General features: G+C 43.8%; 1 protein-coding gene across 1 annotated transcript in view; it reads left to right on the top strand.

The window, feature by feature from the left end:
- Positions 1 to 18,619, top strand: part of si:ch211-236l14.4 (SITS-binding protein) — a 77,689-nt gene that overhangs the window by 12,481 nt on the left and 46,589 nt on the right. Inside the window, exon 2 of the mRNA XM_052028983.1 lies at positions 7,537 to 7,708. Coding sequence (XP_051884943.1) covers positions 7,537 to 7,708 — 172 coding nt within the window. The remainder of the gene's footprint in view (positions 1 to 7,536; positions 7,709 to 18,619) is intronic.

Raw genomic sequence — 18,619 nt, 5'->3', positions numbered from 1 at the left:
TGGAGGCTGTCAGGGTGGGTGGTGACAATCCACTTTCCTTCTGTTCAAAACGAGCATAGAATGTGTTAAATTCATCGGGAAGTGATGCACTGTTGTCAACTATGCAGCCCGTCTTCGTCTTGTAGCCTGTTATGGCATGTAAGCCCTGCCATAGCTGATGGCTGGTCTGGGACTCTATTTTGAGTCAGTATTGCCTCTTGGCATCCCTGATAGCTTTCCGAAGGTCACATCTGGATTTCTTGTACAGATCAGGATCACCAGATTTGTGTGCAGCAGTCCTCGACTTCAGTAGGGAGTGGATCTCCCGGTTCATCCATGGTTTCCTGTTTGGGAACAGCCGTATTGTCCTCTTTGGTACACAGTCCTCCACACATTTGCTGATAAAGTCTGTGATGGTGATGGCATACTCATCAAGGCTGGCAGCTGAGTCTTTGAACATGGACCAGTCCATTGTCTCAAAGCAGTCATGTAGGAGCTCATCTGCTTCCTCAGACCAGCACTGCATGACTCTCTGTACCGGATCCTCCCGTTTCAGTTTCTGTTTGTATGCAGGGAGAAGGAGCACAGCTTTGATACAACTGAATGACTTACCAGTCCACCTTGAAAAGCCATCAGGTGATGGGAATTGGAGACACAAATAGACAGGTTTCCTTTCCTGCAGAACATTAGTGAACCAGTTGACAAGCCAACAGTTACTCAATTAGTTTTACTGATGCCTCCTTTTTGTTTCTAGATTCATTTTTATTAAATAAATTGAAATTCCATACCACCTTATGCAATTTGAATTCACTTCCTCTAGTTTATTACTTCAAGCATCTGGAATAGTAGTCCAGTGAAAGAACTATGGAACTGCTATACCTGTGTTGCTTACAGATTGTATGTCTTTAGTTGGTAACCTGTCAAAGAGACCAGACTGATGTAACTCAGTGTATTGGGGTTAAGTTCACATGCGACAAAGGGAGGGGAGATTAGGTTAGTGGCAGGAAGGGTGGAATGTGGTTGGTTTACTGCTGCTGCAGGCTCCATTCAGTCAGATCACATCCAGAGAACAGATATTGTCAGGATATAAATCATATTGGCAGTAGATGCCAACTGTGCTATGTATTTTCAAATTGTTGCCTTTAACGTTGGACAATTTTATAACAATAACCAGTAGGGGGAATACCCAATGCCAGGACCCCACATTGTCACATTATGAAGGGTTTTCATTTTGATTTATTACTATTATTGTCACATGTACCGAGGTACAATGAAAAGCTTGTCTTGCATACCATTCATAACAGATCAATTCATTATACAGTGCATTCAGGTAGTACAAGGTAGTACAAAGCAATAACAGAATACAGAATAAAATGTAATAGTTACAGAGGAAGTGCAGTCCCGGTAGATAATAAAGTTCAGGGTCATAATGAAGTAGATTATGAGGTCACAAGATCACAAGACAAGGGAGCAGAAGTAGGCCATTCGGCCCATTGAGTCTGCTCCGAAGAAAAGGGAAAAAAGAAAAAGGAATGAGAAATTTGGGGAGGGGGACAAAAAAAACTATTCTAACCCCAATTTCCGGCTTTATCCCCATATCCCTTGATACCCCGACTATTTAGATATCTATCTATCTCTTCCTTAAGCGCCTCCAATGATCTGGCCTACACTGCTGTACGTGGCAAGGAATTCCACCAATTCTGGCTAAAGAAATTCCTCCTCATCTCTATTTTAAACCTGTACCCTCTAATTCTAAAATTGTGCCCTCTGGTCCTGGACTTACCCACCAAGGGAAACAGCTTGACCACATCTACTCTGTCCAGTCCTTTCAACATTCTAAATGTCTCTGAGGTCCCCTCTCATTCTGCTGTACTCCAGTGAGTACAGTCCAAGAGCCGACAAATGCTCATCATACGTAAGCCCTTTCATTCCGGGAATCATCCTCGTAAATCTCCTCTGAATCCTCTCCAACATCAGTACATCTTTCCTAAGATATGGAGCCCAAAGCTGTGCACAATATTCCAAATGAGGCCTCACCAGTGCCCCGTAGAGCCCCATCATCACTTCCTTACTTTTATACACTATACCTCTCAAAATGAATGCCAACATAGCATTTGCTTTCTTTACCACCGATCCAACCTGGTGGTTAACCTTTAAGGTATCCTGCACGAGTACCCCCAAGTCCCTTTGTATTTCTGTACTTTGAATTTTCTCTCCTTCTAGATAATAATCTGCCCGCTTATTTCTGTTTCCAAGGTGTACAACTGCACATTTCTCAATATTGAATCTCATCTGCCACTTCCTTGCCCATTCTCCTAAACTATCTAGGTCTCTCTGCAACCTTCCTGTCTCCTCAATACTCTCTACTCCTCCACCTACCTTGGTGTCATCCACAAACTTAGCCACAAAACCATTTACTCCATCACCCAAATCGTTAATGTACAAGGTAAAAAGAAGCGGCCCCAACACCGACCCCTGCGGAACACCACTAGTAACTGGTAGCCAACCAGAACAAGATCCTTTTATTCCCACCCTTAGCTTCCTGCCAACCAGCCAATGCTCCACCCATTCTGTTATCCTACCTGTAATTCCATAACGTCTCATCTTATTAATCAGTCTCTTATGCAGCACCTTTTCGAAGGCCTTTTGAAAGTCTAAATACACAACATCTACTGCCTCTCCCTTATCCATCCTACCTGTGATTTCGTCAAAAAACTCCAATAGGTTAGTCAGGCAGGATCTTCCCTTCACAAAACCATGTTGGCTTGGACCTATCTTGCCTTGCACCTCCAGGTATTCCATAACCTCATCCTTGAGGATCGATTCCAATAACTTTCCCACCACTGACGTCAGACTAATAGGTCTGTAATTTCCTTCATACTGCCTCCCACCTTTCTTATACAGCGGAACTGCATTTGCGACCCTCCAGTCCTCCGGAACCATGCCGGAGTCTATCGATTCCTGGAAAATTATCACCAATGCCTCCGCTATCTCTAAAGCCACCTCCTTCAGAACCCAGGGATGCACCTCATCCAGTCTGGGAGACTTATCAGTCTTTAGCCCATTTAGTTTTCCTAGCACCTTCTCTCCAGTAATCTTAACTGAACTCAGTTCCATTCCATGAGACCCCTGACTAACCGGTATATTGCTGATGGCCTCCACAGTGAAGACCGATGCAAATACTCATTTAGTTCTTCTGCCATCTCTTTATCATCCATTATAATCTCTCCCGCACCATTATCGATTGATCCTATATCAACCCATGTCTCTCTTTTACTCCTTATATATCTAAAAAAACTCATAGTATCCTTTCGAATGTTATCTGCCAACATCCTTTCATAATTCATCTTTTCTTTCCTAACGACCTTCTTAGTTTCTTTCTGCAGGTTTTTAAAAGTTTCCCAGTCTTCTGATTTCCCACTAATTTTTGCTTTCTTGTATGCCCTCCCTTTTGCTTTTATTTTAGCCTTCACATCTCTCGTTATCCACATTTGTGCCTTTTTTCCATTCAAAACCTTCTTTTTTCTTGGAATATATCTATCCTGCATTTTCTTTATTACTTGTAGAAATTCCTTCCATTTCTGCTCCGCCGTCCCTCCAGCTAGCTTACTCTTCCAATCAATTTGGGCCAACTCCTCTCTCACCCCTGTAATTTCCTTTGTTTCACTGAAATATCGATACACCAGTTATCAGCTTCTCCTTCTCAAATTTGAAACTGAACTCAATCATATTGTGATCACTAGTTCCCAATGGTTCCTTTACCTTTAGTTCCCTAATCACCTCCGGTTCGTTACACAGCACCCAATCCAAAACAGCCGATCCCCTGGTGGGCTCAAAAAACCGTCAAAAAACCGTCCCGTAGACATTCCACAAACTCATTCTCCTGAGATCTACTGCCTTGCTGGATTTCTCAGTCCACCTTCATGTTAAAGTCCCCCATAATTATCTTCACGTTTTCACTCTGGCACGCTTTTTCTATTTCAAACTGCAACTTATGGTCCACTTCCTGACTGCTATTAGGGGGCCTATATATAATTGCTACTATTGTCCTTTTACCCTTGCTATTTCTTAGCTCCACCCATAAGGATTCCACCTCTACTGACCCAATGTCCTTCCATTCTATTGATTTTGTATCACTACTAACCATCATGGCCACACCTCCCCCTCTGCCTACCCGCCTATCCTTCCTATACACTGTGTACCCCTGGACATTCAGTTCCCAATCACATCCGTCATCAAGCCATGACTCGGTGATTGCCACAATGTCGTATTTATTAACCCGCAGCTGTGCCACTAGGTCATCTACTTTATTCCTAATGCTACGTGCATTTAAATATAGTACATTTAGTCCAGTATCTGCTATTGATTTTGTTGTACTTCTACTGTTCAGCAAATTATCCTGACTTTTCACCTGCCTGTCCTTCTTACCATCCTCACTACACACTATCTTAGACATGTTTCTATATACCTCATCCTCTATCCTAACATCCTGTATCCTAACATCCTGATTTGGTGTACTTCTATTGTTCAGCAAATTATCCTGACTTCTCACCTGCCTGTCCTTCTTGCCATCCTCACTGCACACTGTCTTGGACTTGTTTCTATAAACCTCCTCCCTTACCCTAACACCTTGTATCCTAACATCCTGGTTTCCATCCCCTTGCCAGGTCAAGAGTCCATCTTATCGGACTAGGGAACCGTTCAGTAGTCTCATAACAGCAGGATAGAAGCTGTCCTTGAGCCTGATGGTACATGCTTTCAGGCTTTTGTATCTTCTGCCCGATGATACAAGAGGGGAGAAGAGAGAATGTCTGGGGTGGGTGGGGTGTTTGATTATGCTGGCTGCTTTACGGAGGCAACGAGAGGTAAAGACAGAGTCCATGGAGGGGAGGCTGGTTTCCATGATGTGCTGAGCTGTGTCCACAACTCTCTGCAGTTTCTTGCGGTCACGGGCAGAGCTGATGCCATACCAAGCCATGATGCATCCAGATAGGATGCTTTCTATGGTCCATTGCTAAAAATTGGTAAGGATCGATGGGGACATGCCAAATTTCTTTAGTTTCCTTAGGAAGTAGAGGTGCTGATGAGCTTTCTTGGCATGGCGTCTACGTGGTTGGACCATGACAGGCTATTGCTGACGTTCACTCCTAGGAACTTGAAGCTCTCAACCCTCTCGACCTCAGCACCATTGATGTAAACAGGTGGATGTGCACCGCCCCCTTTCCTGAAGTCAATGACCAGCTCTTTTGTTTTGCTGACGTTGAGGGAAAGGTTGTTGTCATGACACCATTCCACTAAGCTCTCTATCTCCTTCCATACTCTGACTCATTGTTATTTGAGATACGGCCTACAAGGGTGGTATCATCTGCAAACTTGTAGATGGAGTTAGAGCAGAATCTGGCCATGCAGTCATGAGTGTATAGGGAGTAGAGTAGGGTGCTGAGGATGCAGCCTTGTGGGGAACCAGTGTTGAGACTTATTGTGACGAAGGTATTGCTGCCTATCCTCACTGATTGTGGTTTGTTGGTCAGGAAGTCAAAGATCCAGCTGTAGAGGGAGATGTTGAGTCCCAGGTCTCAGAGTTTGGTGATGAGTTTGCTTGGAATTATAGCATTGAAGGTGAAGCTGTAGTCAATAAACAATAATCTGATGTAGGTATCTTTACTGTTCAGATGCTCCAGAGATGAGTGTAAGGCCAGGGAGATGGCGTCTGCTTTGGCGGTAGGTGAATTGCAGTGGGTCGCAGTTGTCTGGGAGGCTGGAGTTAATGTGTGCCATGACCAGCCTCTCGAAGCACTTCATGATGGTGGATGTCAGAGCCACTGGGTGGTAGTCATTAAGGCACATTACCTTGTTTTTCTTAGGTACCGGGATGGTAGTGGTCTCCTAAAAGCAGGTGGGAACCTCAGATTGAAGCAGGGAGAGGTTAAGAATGTCTGCAAATACCCCTGCCAGCTGATCTGCACAGGATCTAAAGACACGGCCAGGGACACCATCCGGGCCAGATGCTTTCCACAGGTTCACTCACTGGAAGACTAATCTTACGTCCGCAGTGGTGATTACGACTTCATGTGCATTGGAGGCTGTCGGGTTGGGTGGTGACATACTAATCTCCTTCTGTTCAAAACATGCATAGAATGCATTAAACTCATCAGGAAGGGATATGCTGTTGTCGGCGATGCTGCCTGACTTCGTTTTTAGCCCATTATAGCATGTACACCCTGCCACAACTGACGACTGGTCTGGGACTCGATTTTGGACTGGTCTTGTCTCTTGACATCTCTGATGGCTCTACGGGTACAGCCTTCCCTTGGATCCTCAGCACTTGTCGTCATTCTTTTTGGAAGCATGTGTGCAAAGGTTCAGTGAAGGCTGAATCAAGCAGTGATTGTCCCTACCAAAGGTGATTTGGTAGACTGGACATACACAGTGAGTATGTTGGTGAGGAAACTCCATTAAAGGTTAATGTGTACATGAACGTTTGAGGGAGATTAAATGATGAGTGCAGAGCACACTGTGAAAAGGATTAAATTGGTTGGGAATGACTAAGTGAAGGTGTAAATAGTAAATACAAACCATTATAGGATGGAATGGATATGGAAGGTGGAAGGAGATGAAAAGGTTTGTGGGGTGTATGTGGGTCATAGAATGAGATTAGTATACTTAATGAAGATTTAATTTGCTATCTTACTTCTAGTTTTATAATTGTTTAATGGAGAACATTTTATTTTCCACAATTATATTAAACGTTTCCACCAAGAAGGAATTCAAGACTACAGGCCATAAATATAGGTTTTCATTAATAACTGTGGTAAAGAAAGTTACACTCGGTCAGCTCCATTGTGCAGGCCAGATCATTTGCATGCCTGACACCAGAGTCCCCAAAACTCTATTCCATGCCCTAACATGGAAAGAGATCACCAGGTGGACAAAGGAAATGATTCAAGGATGTGCACAGAGCCTCCTTGAAAAAATGCAATATCCCCACTGACTCTTGGGAGTCTCAACCTTTGAACATTCAAAAGGGGCTATTGAGGACCTTCAGTCCACATACCAGGAGCATACAGAAGCCTGTGTAAACAGGAGAAGGAATGAAGTACCTCTCAAACTACCAACCTCCCTGCCCGCCAGGCATTCCCTGCCACATCAGTGGAAGAGTCTGCAGTTCCTACATTGGCCTCATTGGTGACTGTAGAACCCACAAGACAGGAGTAGAAGCAAAACATCCTCAATCCCAAGAGTCTGCCAAAGAAGAAGAAAGAATTCAGGAAAAGCTTTACTCAGAGGGCATATAAAAAGTGGAATTTGCTATCACAAAGAGTACTTGAGACAGACAGCAGAAATGCATTTAAGAGGAAACCAGATAAATGCATGAGGGGAAATGGTATAGGTTACACAGACTGAGTTAGGTGAGATAGAGTGGGAGGGAACTGGTACAAAACATAAACATCAGCGTAGATTGATTAGGGTCAATGACCTCTTTTGGTGTTGTACATTCAATGTTTTTCTGCATAATGTGTATTTTGTGTAATTGGATTCTCTTTGCCTTGTCTGCAGGATTGCTTTTCCATGGTGAATGTGTCCTGGTATGGAGGAGGAACTATGCACTTGCAGTACTGGCCCATAAACAATGCCAACATCAACTTGCAGCCATTCATCATCAGTGACCTGCAAGACACGCCCACTGGTTTTGGATCTGTATTAGAGAGATACTTCCTTGGATCAACAGGTGAGTTTTATATACAATGCTACAGTACAGAAATTGTACTGTTGAAACATTTTGGACAAACTTAGGATGCTGGTTGGTCATGAATAAATCAGTGTAACAATTCATTGCCATAAGCATAGTTAAGATGGGAGTTAGTTATCTTTGCTGTCTTTCTGAACTACTGTGAGCCTCTCGGAAATGGGCAGGATAAGCCTCTGAATAAAGTAGGTTTACTTTTGTGGATGGGGTTATACAGCACAGAAATGGGCCCTTGAGCCCATAATGTCCATGCCGACCATTTTGCTCACCTACACTCATCCCATTTGCCTGCATTGGGTTCGTATCCTTTTATGCCTTGCCTATTCATGTGCCTAAGTCCCTCTTAAACACAAGTGATTGTATCTCCACCAGCTCCTCTGACAGTGCATTCCAGATATCAACCAGCCTCTGAGTAAAAAAAACTTTTCCCTCAGATCCTCCTTTTATACTCCCCCCTCACCTTAAACCTCTTGTTTTTGACACCCCTACCATGGGAAAAAGATTTTGACTATCTATCCTATATATGCCTCTCATAGTTTTGTATACCTCTGACAGCCCTCCCCACCTCAGCCTCCTTTGCTCCAAGAAAAACAAGTCCAGCCTATCCAGTGTCCCCTCATAACAGAATCATTTCATCCCAGGCAATATCCTAGTGAATCTCCTCTGCACCCTCTCCACTGGAATCCTATAACATGATGACCAGAAATTCCCACAATACTCCAAGAGCATCCTAACCAGTTCTTATTCATTGGTGGAGGTCCTTTGGGGATAAGCATTAAAAGTGAAAAGGTATATGTACATTTTCAGAGTAGTAGAGAAGCCAGTAGCACATTTGGGAATCAGGCTTAAATTATTTTGTTGAAGGCTCATTGTTCCGTATGGAAAGTGTTTCAAAGTTTATTGTACAGTATTTGTATCAGCTGCATTGAATTTTTGAGTCACAAGATTGTGGATTCAAGTCCACTTTGGTAACTTGAACACAAAATTACAGACTGATGCTCCAATGCAGTACCAAGGGAATGCTAGACTTACAAGAGGTGCTTTTTGTCAGATGAATGTTGCATCGGAACCTGTTTGCTCTCTCAGGTGGATGTAAAACTACCACTTGAAAGAAAAAGAACATACTGTCCTGATCAATATTTGTGCCTTAATCAACGCTGCTACAAAATCAAAAGCATGACGTTGCACCTTGCATGAAAACAGACACCAAAGTGGCACTGCACAGACGTTGGTGAAAGGTTCATTCAGGCTCTGCAAGTGTGATTTTGTTAGTGTATGAAGTGCAAGGCATCATCTGCACAAATGGCACAATGTGTAGGACTTCAGCATGGATATACATATCAACTGTGTGTAATTTCAGGAGTTGGCCATGAAGCACAAACAAGTCAAAAGCTGGGGCTCCCAAAGGGGCAATTCTAGGGCAACTTGGTCTGATCTGACATAGAGATATGTTATGACGTGGGAGCAGCTACCCTGCTTCTCCAGTGCTCATTTGGACATTATGGAGTAGAGGTGTTTGCTAAAGGAAAAGGCTGAAGTAATCAAGAATACCCCAAAAATGTCATTTGCAAAATCATAAGATATTTGATCCATTGTTGCCTTCCATTGAGAGCTATCAGTAATGGTGCAGGTTATATCTTGCTCCTTTAGGAGAATTCAGGTGGGTCCACATCTTTGCACTGGGGCTTGCTTTTCTGGGTGAGGTCCGTGCTGTTTATCCACTGTACATCTGGGCTCTAGTGTTGCAGCAGTGTTGTCAAATATGCTTTGCAGAGCTGTTGATATTATTACTGTGTGACTGAGCAGCCTCAATGCACAGGCATTACATGCTCAAAGAAGCGTAATTCAAAGTTGTACATTGCAATGAGTAAAAATTTTCATAGCCAATTACATCTCATGAACTATTTTGCATTGTACATAAAAAGCATGGGCTATGTGATTGAATTTCAACATAGGTTATCCAGTTTGTTTTTTTTTGGGACTTGCTACATCCAAATTGGCTGCCCTGTTTTCTCCATTACACTGGTGACTCAACACTTCAAAGTACTTCATTGACTCTAAGACAGGTTAGAGCATGCTGAGATCTTGAAAGGTACTGTATAATGCATCTTTTTTTATATAATTTTTGAGTGTGTGCTGTATGTTTATCCTTGACGTCCATCCAAACAGTTGAGATCAGACTGAATCACTCCCCTAATTCTGAGTAATTGTCTGTATTCACTTCTTGGTATTGAGAAGCACTTATCTCTCAGACCTGCTGACCCTAGTTGCTATCTTAGCCTTCTGTTTTGAGATTCATGACTCATTGATGATGGATTCCAACCACTAAATTGGTTGATGTTGATCCACATTAGGTTCATCTTCTTTCAGTAATTAGTCCACTGTTCAAATTTAATCCCCAAATCCCAAATCCATCTGCTATTGTTGCACTCTAGATTTCTGCTCTGACCTCTCTGTAACTCTGTCTGCATTCAAGAAGTACAAGAGAAAATGACATACAATTGGAAGCATCAAACCTATTCCTTTCAGTTAGATAAGCAGCACACCCCATTGCACAATTGGCCCTATTAATTTAATTTCTTTTCAAATTAAATTTGGAAACGTGGCAAGAGGGCTGGGCTGCAGGCGAGGCTAAAACAACGTGGTTACAAGACCCCCCTCCCCAAGTTTACTTCTAGCTAACGTCCAGTCTATTGAGAACAAAGTTGATGAACTAAGGGCAAGACTGACCTACCAAAGAGAACTGAGGGACTGTTGTGTACAATGTCTCACTGAAACGTGGCTTACACCTGCCTCACCTGACTCTGCTATTCAACCTGACGGCTTCTTGATTCATCGAATGGACCGTACAGAGTCCTCAGGCAAAGTTAAAGGTGGAGGGGTCTGCTTCTTAATCAATAACCTGTGGTGGTCGGACGTGACGATCCTGGTGAGCTCCTGCTCACCCAGCCTGGAATATCTAACGGTGAAGTGTCAACCATTTTATCTGCCAAGGGAGTTCGCTTCAGCTATCCTGATGGCAGTCTACATCCCACCACAGACGGACATGAAGCCTGCACTCAATGAGCTATACTCCATGGTCAACAATCTTGAGACAGGATACCCTGAGGCCCTCTTCATCATTGCGGGGGACTTCGATCAGGCCAACCTCAGGAATGTGTTACCAAAATACTATCAGCACATCTCCTGCTCCACCAGGGGCACCAACACCCTTGACCACTGCTATACAACCATCAAAGATGCCTTCTGAGCAACCCCTCGTCCTCACTTTGGGAAATCAGACCACCAGGCTGTGCTCCTTCTCCCTGCATACAAACAGAAGCTGAAATGGGAGGATCCGGTACGGAGAGTCATGCAGTGCTGGTCTGAGGAAGCAGATGAGCTTCTACGTGACTGCTTTGAGACAGTGGACTGGACCATGTTTAAAGACTCAGCTGCCAGCCTTGATGAGTATGCCACCACCATCACAGACTTTATCAGCAAGTGTGTGGAGGACTGTGTACCAAAGAGGACAATACAGGTGTTCCCAAACAGGAAGCCATGGATAAACCGGGAGATCCACTCCCTACTGAAGGAGAGGACCACTGCACACAAATCTGGTGATCCTGATCTGTACAAGAAAGCGAGGTATGACCTTCGTAAAGCTATAAGGGATGTCAAGAGGCAATACCAACTTAAAATAGAGTCCCTGACCAGCCGCCAGTTATGGCAGGGCTTACATGCCATAACAGGCTACAAGACGAAGTCAGGCTGCATAGCTAACAACAGCACATCCCTTCCTGATGAACTTAACGCATTCTATGCACGTTTTGAACAAAAAGGAAGTGGATTGTCACCGTCCACTCTGACAGCCACCAACACAGCTGAACCTGTGATCACAGTGGAGGACGTAAGATCAGTCTTCCGAAGAGTGAACACGAGGAAAGCATCTGGCCTAGATGGTGTCCCGGGCTGTGTGCTCAGATCTTGTGCTGATCAGCTGGCAGAAGTATTTGCGGACATATTCAACCTCTCCCTGCTTCAGTCTTAGGTTCCCTCCTGTTTTAAGAAGACCACTATCATCCCGGTACCAAAGAAAAGCAAGGTGACATGCCTCAATGACTACCGACCAGTGGCTCTGACATCCACCATCATGAAGTGCTTTGAGAGGTTGGTCATGGCACGCATCAACTCCAGCCTACCAGACAACCTGGACCCACTGCAATTCGCCTATCGGCGAAACAGGTCTACAGCGGATGCCATCTCCCTGGCCCTTCACTCAGCTCTGGAGCATCTGGACAGTAAGGACACTTACGTTAGACTATTGTTTATTGACTACAGCTCTGCCTTCAATACAATAATATCAAGCAAGCTTGTCACCAAACTCTGAGACCTAGGACTCAACACCTCCCTCTGTAACTGGATCCTTGACTTTCTAACAAACAGGCTGCAATCAGTGAGGATAGGCAGCAATACCTCTGGCATGATTATTCTCAACACTGGTGCACCTCAAGGCTGCGTCCTCAGCCCTCTACTCTACTCCCTATACACTCATGACTGCGTGGCCAGATTCTGCTCTAACTCCATCTACAAGTTTGGAGATGATACTACTGTTGTAGGCCGTATCTCAAACAGTGATGAATTGGAGTACAGGATAGAGAGTTTAGTGGAATGGTGTCATGACAACAACCTTTCCCTCAATGTCAACAAAACTAAAGAGCTGGTCATTGACTTCAGGAAAGGGGGTGGTGTACATACACCTGTCTACATCAATGGTGCTGAGGTCGAGAGGCTTGACAACTTCAAGTTCATGGGAGTGAACATCACCAACAACCTGTCCTGGACAAACCACGTGGATGCCATGGCCAAGAAAGCTCACCAGCGCCTCTACTTCCTCAGGAGGCTAAAGAAATTTGGTTTGTCCCCTTTGACTCTCACCAACTTTTACCGATGCACCATAGAAAGCATCCTATTGGGATGTATCATGGCTTGGTATGGCAACTGCTCTGCCCAAGACCGCAAGAAGCTGCAGAGAGTTGTGGACACAGCCCAGCGCATCATGGACACCAGTCTCCCCTCCTTGGACTCTGTCTTTACCTCTCACTGCCTTGGTGAAGCAGCCAGCATAATCAAAGACCCCACCCACCCAGGACATTCTCTCTTCTCTACTCTTCCATCAGGTAGAAGATACAGGTGCCTGAGGGCACGTACCACCAGACTTAAGGACAGCTTCTACCCCACTGTGATAAGACTATTGAACAGTTCCCTTATACAATGAGATGGACTATGACCTATGACCTCATGACCTCGCGATCTACCTTGTTGTGACCTTGCACCTTATTGCAATGCACTTGCTCTGTAGCTGTGACACTTTACTCTGTACTGTTTTTTTTACCTGTACTACATCAATGCACTCTGTACTAACTCGATGTAACTGTACTGTGTAATGAATTGACCTGTAAGATCGGTTGGTAAGACAAGTTTTTCACTGTACCTTGGTACAAGTGACAGTGATATACCAATACCAAATTCTATATACACTGTTCTCTACGTTGAAATCCATAAAACCATATATTCTTCCAGGGTGCATTGTATAGTCTTCATTATTGTGGACTCTACCCACTCAATAAATCTCCTTCCAAATCAACCTGAACAATAATTGGGCCCTTATTTTGCTTAGCTTTGCGGCTGAGAGAAAAACTTAACATCCCTCAGACACGGAGTAGGTGCTGTCAAGTTTTCACCAGCATTGCTGAAAATGATCTTCTCCCATTGTAAATAGTGACCCAGCAACGGTCACCCATTTATTCCACTTTAAATTTTGACCCCACTAATTGTTGACTCCTTATCTCACCATTAGCAATGACCACACCTTAAATAGAATAATGATCTCCATTATCTACACTGGGGAAAGTTGAAGTCCATTGAAGGGGTGGTTATCTACATTGGGTGAAGGGAAGGTGACTCCATTCCTTGGGAAAATTATTTTCATCTGGGCAAATGTAAGTCTATTGATGAGGTCATTTTTAACAATAGAGTAAGATTGAGATTATTTACACTGGGTTGGAAGGTGTTGTTATTTATACTGATACGTTGGTAGCCATTGATTTGGTCAGAGTACTGGGGAAGAGTCCATTGATGGATACTCAGAGGTGAAACTAAATCAGTACAGTGTTGCACTAGTAGAGCTACTCCTTCATAGTTCTAGCGACCCAGCTTCAGTCCTGACCTCCGGTGCTGTGTGGAGTTTGCACGTTCTCCTGGTGACTGCGTGGGTGTCCCCTGGGTGCTCCAGTTTCCTCCCACATCCCAAAGACGTGGATTTGCAGGTTAATTGACCACTATAAATTGCTCCCAGAATGTAGGTGAGGGGTAGAATCTGAGGGGAATCGACAGGAATGTTGGGAGAATAAAATGGTTTGAATGTAGGATTAGTGTAAATGGGTGGTTGATGGTCAATGTGGTCTCCATGGTGCAAGACTCTGTGGGCTGGTGCAGCAACACAGTTGGTGGCCAACACAATCAGTACAAATGGGTTAAGTCAACAATGTTAGCAATGTGACCACATTGGTAAGAATTTTTAAGTTACTTTCACACCTGGTTATACTGTGAATTATGACATCAATGGATGACACCCTACTTTGTTTATCAACAGACCTCTTTATATTTAAATGTAAAGAATAGTTTTATATATCAATATTCACACTGCTTGCAGAACGTTATGAAATAGTATACCGCCTGTACAATAACAACTTCTTTGAAGTGTAGTCATTGCTGCTACATAGGAAACGTCAGCCAAATTTCTGCATAGTAAGCACCCACAAGCAACAACATAATAATGACCAGATAATCTGTTTCATAAATGTTGCAATGTTGAGGCCTGACTCAGGAAGCAAAATAAATTGCAGGTGCTGGAAATCTGAAATAAAAATAGAGAACACTGAAATCACTCAGCAGGCCAGACAGCATTATGGAGAGAGAAACAGAATTAACCTTTCAGGTCTGTGGTTCTTCTTAAGAAATTTCTGTTTTTATATCAAGGATGAGTCCACTGGTCACCTTCACAATGTTGCCAGGTGATTTATCACATCTTTCTGAGAGGGTTTAATGTCTCATCCAAAAGATGCCACCCCAGTTGTGCAGCAGACACTCTGTACTGCACCAGACATTCTGTGTGATCCTGGATTCCTAAGTCAATAATGACCCTTTAATAGGCATCATCTTACCCCAGTGTCTTTCTGAGCCTCATTAATAGACCACCTGTGCCCTATTGTTGGTAATGAATCCATGAATGAAATCTGGATTCCTAAATTTAGGAACATGGAAGTGGGAGATAGTCATTCAGGCTGTTCATTGATTTCATGGGAAATCTGTCCCTTAATTTTGAACACACAATAGTGCAGCACAGTACAGGCCCTTTGGCCCACGATGTTGTGCCGACCTATGTGAACCTACTCCAAGATCAATCCAACCCTTCCCTCCTACATAGGCCATAACCATTTTTCTTGCATCCATGTGCCTAACTAAGAGTATCTTAAGTGTCCCCATTGTATCAGCCTCTACCACCACCCCTGGCAGTGCAATCTGGGCACCCAGTACTCTCTTTAAAAAAAAAACTACCTCTGATATCTCCCCAAAACTTTCCTCCACTCACCTTAAACAGATGTCCTCTGGTATTAGCCATTACCACCCTGGGAAAAAGGTGCTGGCTGTCCACTCTATCTATGCCTCTCATAATCTTATACACCTCTATCAAGTCACGTCTTGTCCTGCATCGCTCCAGAGAGAAAAGCCCTAGCTCACTCAACCTTTCCCTGTAAGACATATTGTCTAATCCAGGCAGCTCTACATCCTTCCTATAATGAGGCAACCAGAACTGAACACAATACTCTAAGTGTGATCTAATCATAGTTTTATAGAGCTACAACATCACCTTGCAGCTCTTGAACTCAATCCTCTGACTAATGAAGGCCAGCACACCATGCACCTTCTTAACCACCCTATCAACTTGCGCGGCAACTTTGAGGGATCTATGGAAGTGGACCCCAAGATCCCTCTGTTTCTCCACACTGCTAAGAATCCTGCCATTAACCTCATACTCTGCCTTCAAATTCAATCAAACAAAGTGTATCACATCATTTTTCCGGATTGAACACCATCTGCACTTCTCCGCCCAGCTTTGCATCCTGTCTATATCCTGTTGTAACCAAGGACAACCTTCTACACTCTCCACAACACCACCAACCTTCACGTCATCTGCAAACTTACTAACCCACCCTTCTACTTCCTTATCCAAGTCATTTATAAAAATCACAAAGAGTAGGGGTCCCAGAACACCACTGGTTACCAATTTTCAGGCAGAAAACGCTCCATCTAATACCACTTCTGCCGCCTTTGGGTAAGCCAATTCCGAATCCACGCAGCCAAGTTTCCATGGATCCCATACTTCATGGCTTTCTGGATGAGCCTACCATGGGGAACTTTGTTAAACATTAACTAAAATCCATGTACACCACATTTTTTGCTCTACCTTCATCAATTTGTTTTGTCACCTCCTTGAAAAACTTAATTAGGCTCATGAGGCACGACCTACACCTCACAAAGCCATGCTGACTATCCCTAATAAGACTATGCTGCTTCAAATGCTTGTAAATCCTGTCCTTAAGAATCCTCTCCAATAGTTTGTCCACCACTGACATAGAACAGTACAGCATAGTATGGGCGCTTTGGCCCATGAATGTTGTGCTGACCTATATAAACTTTATCCACATTCTATCTATCCCCCTCTCTACTTCACCTCCCATAACCCTCTATTTTTCTTTCATCCATGTGGCTATCTAAGAGTCTCTTAAATGATCCTATCGCATCAGCCCCTACCATCCCCCCCCCCCGGCATTGCATTTCCAGGCACCCACCACTCTCTGTGTAAAAAAAACACCTACCTCTGACATCCCCCCTGAACTTTCCTCCATGTACCTTAAACGGGTGATCTCTAGTATTGGCCATTACTGTCCTGGGGAAAAGATGCTGACTGTATACTCTGTCTATGCCTCTCATAATCTTATATACCTCTATCGTTTCCTCTCATCCTCCATTTCTCCAAGGAGAAAGGCCCTAACTTACTCAGCCTCTCCTTGTAAAACGTGTTCTCCAATCCAGGCAGCATTCTTGCAAATCTCCTCTGCACCCTCTCCAAAGCTTCCACATCCTTCCTATGGTGTGGCAACCAGAACTGAACACAATATTCCAGATATGGTCTAACCAGAGTCCTATAGAGCTGCAACATTAGCTATCTGCTCTCGAACTCAATCCCCTGGCTAACGAAGGCCAGCACACTATATGCCTTTTAACCACCCTATCAACTTGCAGAGTATCTTTGAGGGATCTACGTACGAGAAGCCCAAGATCTCACTGTTCCTCCACACTGCTAAGAATCCTATCATTAACCATGTACTCTGCCTTCAAGTTAGATCTTCACACTTTTCTGGATTGAACTCCATCTGCCACTTCTCTGCCCAGCTCTGCATCCTATCAATATCCCGTTGCAGCCTATGACAACCTTCTGCACTATCTACTACACCACCAACCTTCGTGCCATCTGCAAGCTTACCAACCCACCCTTCCACTTCTTCATCCAAGTCATTTATAAAAATCACAAAGAGCAGGGGTCCCGGAACAGATCCCTGTGGAACACCAGGCCACAGGGGACCTCCAGGCCAAATACTCCCCTTCAACAACCACCCTCTGCCTTCTGTGGACAAGCAAATTCCAAATCCACTCAGCCAATTTTCCGTGGATCCCATACCTCATGACCTTCTGGATGAGCCTACCATGGGGAACCTTGTCAAATGCCTTGCTAAAATCCATATATACCACATCCACCGCTCTACCTTCATCAATCTCTCTTGTCACTTCCTCGAAAAACTCTATTAGGCTTGTAAGGCATGACCTGCCCTTCACAAAGCCATGTTGACTATCTCTTATTAGACTATGGGTCTCCAAATGCTTATAAATCTTGTCCCTAGTGTTATGGACTAGGTTACTATTGGTGAATGTCCCTTTAAGATAGAGCATAGTGGTGTGTGTGTGTTGGTGTGGTTACGACAACAGAAGATAAAGAACGTTGCAGTCAGTCGAAGTCAGTCAGGGGAGAGAGAGAGAGAAACACCAGCCTGCTAGTTTCTCTATCGATGGATGAGAAACAATAACTGTGCCTGTCACTACAATCCACGTATGGATTTTTGGAGTAATCTGGTGGAGTCCACTTTGTCGTTAACCTGTAGAGGGAAACAGGTATTTGTGTGGACGGCCATGTCTCGGATGCTTTTTGGGGTGGCAGATACTTCGGAACAAGGCAGTGGAGTTCACTTTGTTGTTGACCTGTAGAAGGAAACAAGTATTTGTGTGGACGGCCACGATTCGAGAGCCTTTTGGGGTGAGGCAGATGCAGTGGCGTGGTCACTGCTGAGTAGACACTGAGGTGTCGTCTGGGTTCCAAAGTAGAACATCTGGATTTCATAACATCTCTATTTTCTCTCTACATCTACGTTTTGTCTTCAATCAACAATGGTTGTTGAAGAAGCCTTGGATCACGTTTCACCTTATGGCTTGCTGAACTGAACTTTAAGAACCATTCCTGGATGTGGAGTTTGGGAATTTGCCACACACACACGACGAGTTTAGTTTTTGGGGTTAATGTTTAAGATTCTAACATTATTACTTCTAACATTCTAACATTTTTACTTTTATTTTTCTTATTATCATAAATAGCTATTAATAGTTTTTAACACTGAATCATGACTCAGTGTGTTTCTTTTGATGCTGGTTCGTAACACTAGCTATCCTCTCCAATAGCTTGCCCACCACTGACGTAAGACTCACTGGTCTATAATTCTCAAGATTATCCCTATTACC

This window comes from Pristis pectinata, chromosome 14 (assembly GCF_009764475.1).
Source record: "Pristis pectinata isolate sPriPec2 chromosome 14, sPriPec2.1.pri, whole genome shotgun sequence".
Lineage (NCBI taxonomy): Eukaryota > Metazoa > Chordata > Chondrichthyes > Rhinopristiformes > Pristidae > Pristis > Pristis pectinata.
Note: the sequence above shows the minus strand (reverse complement) of the source record. Positions and strands in the feature narration are given on the sequence as shown.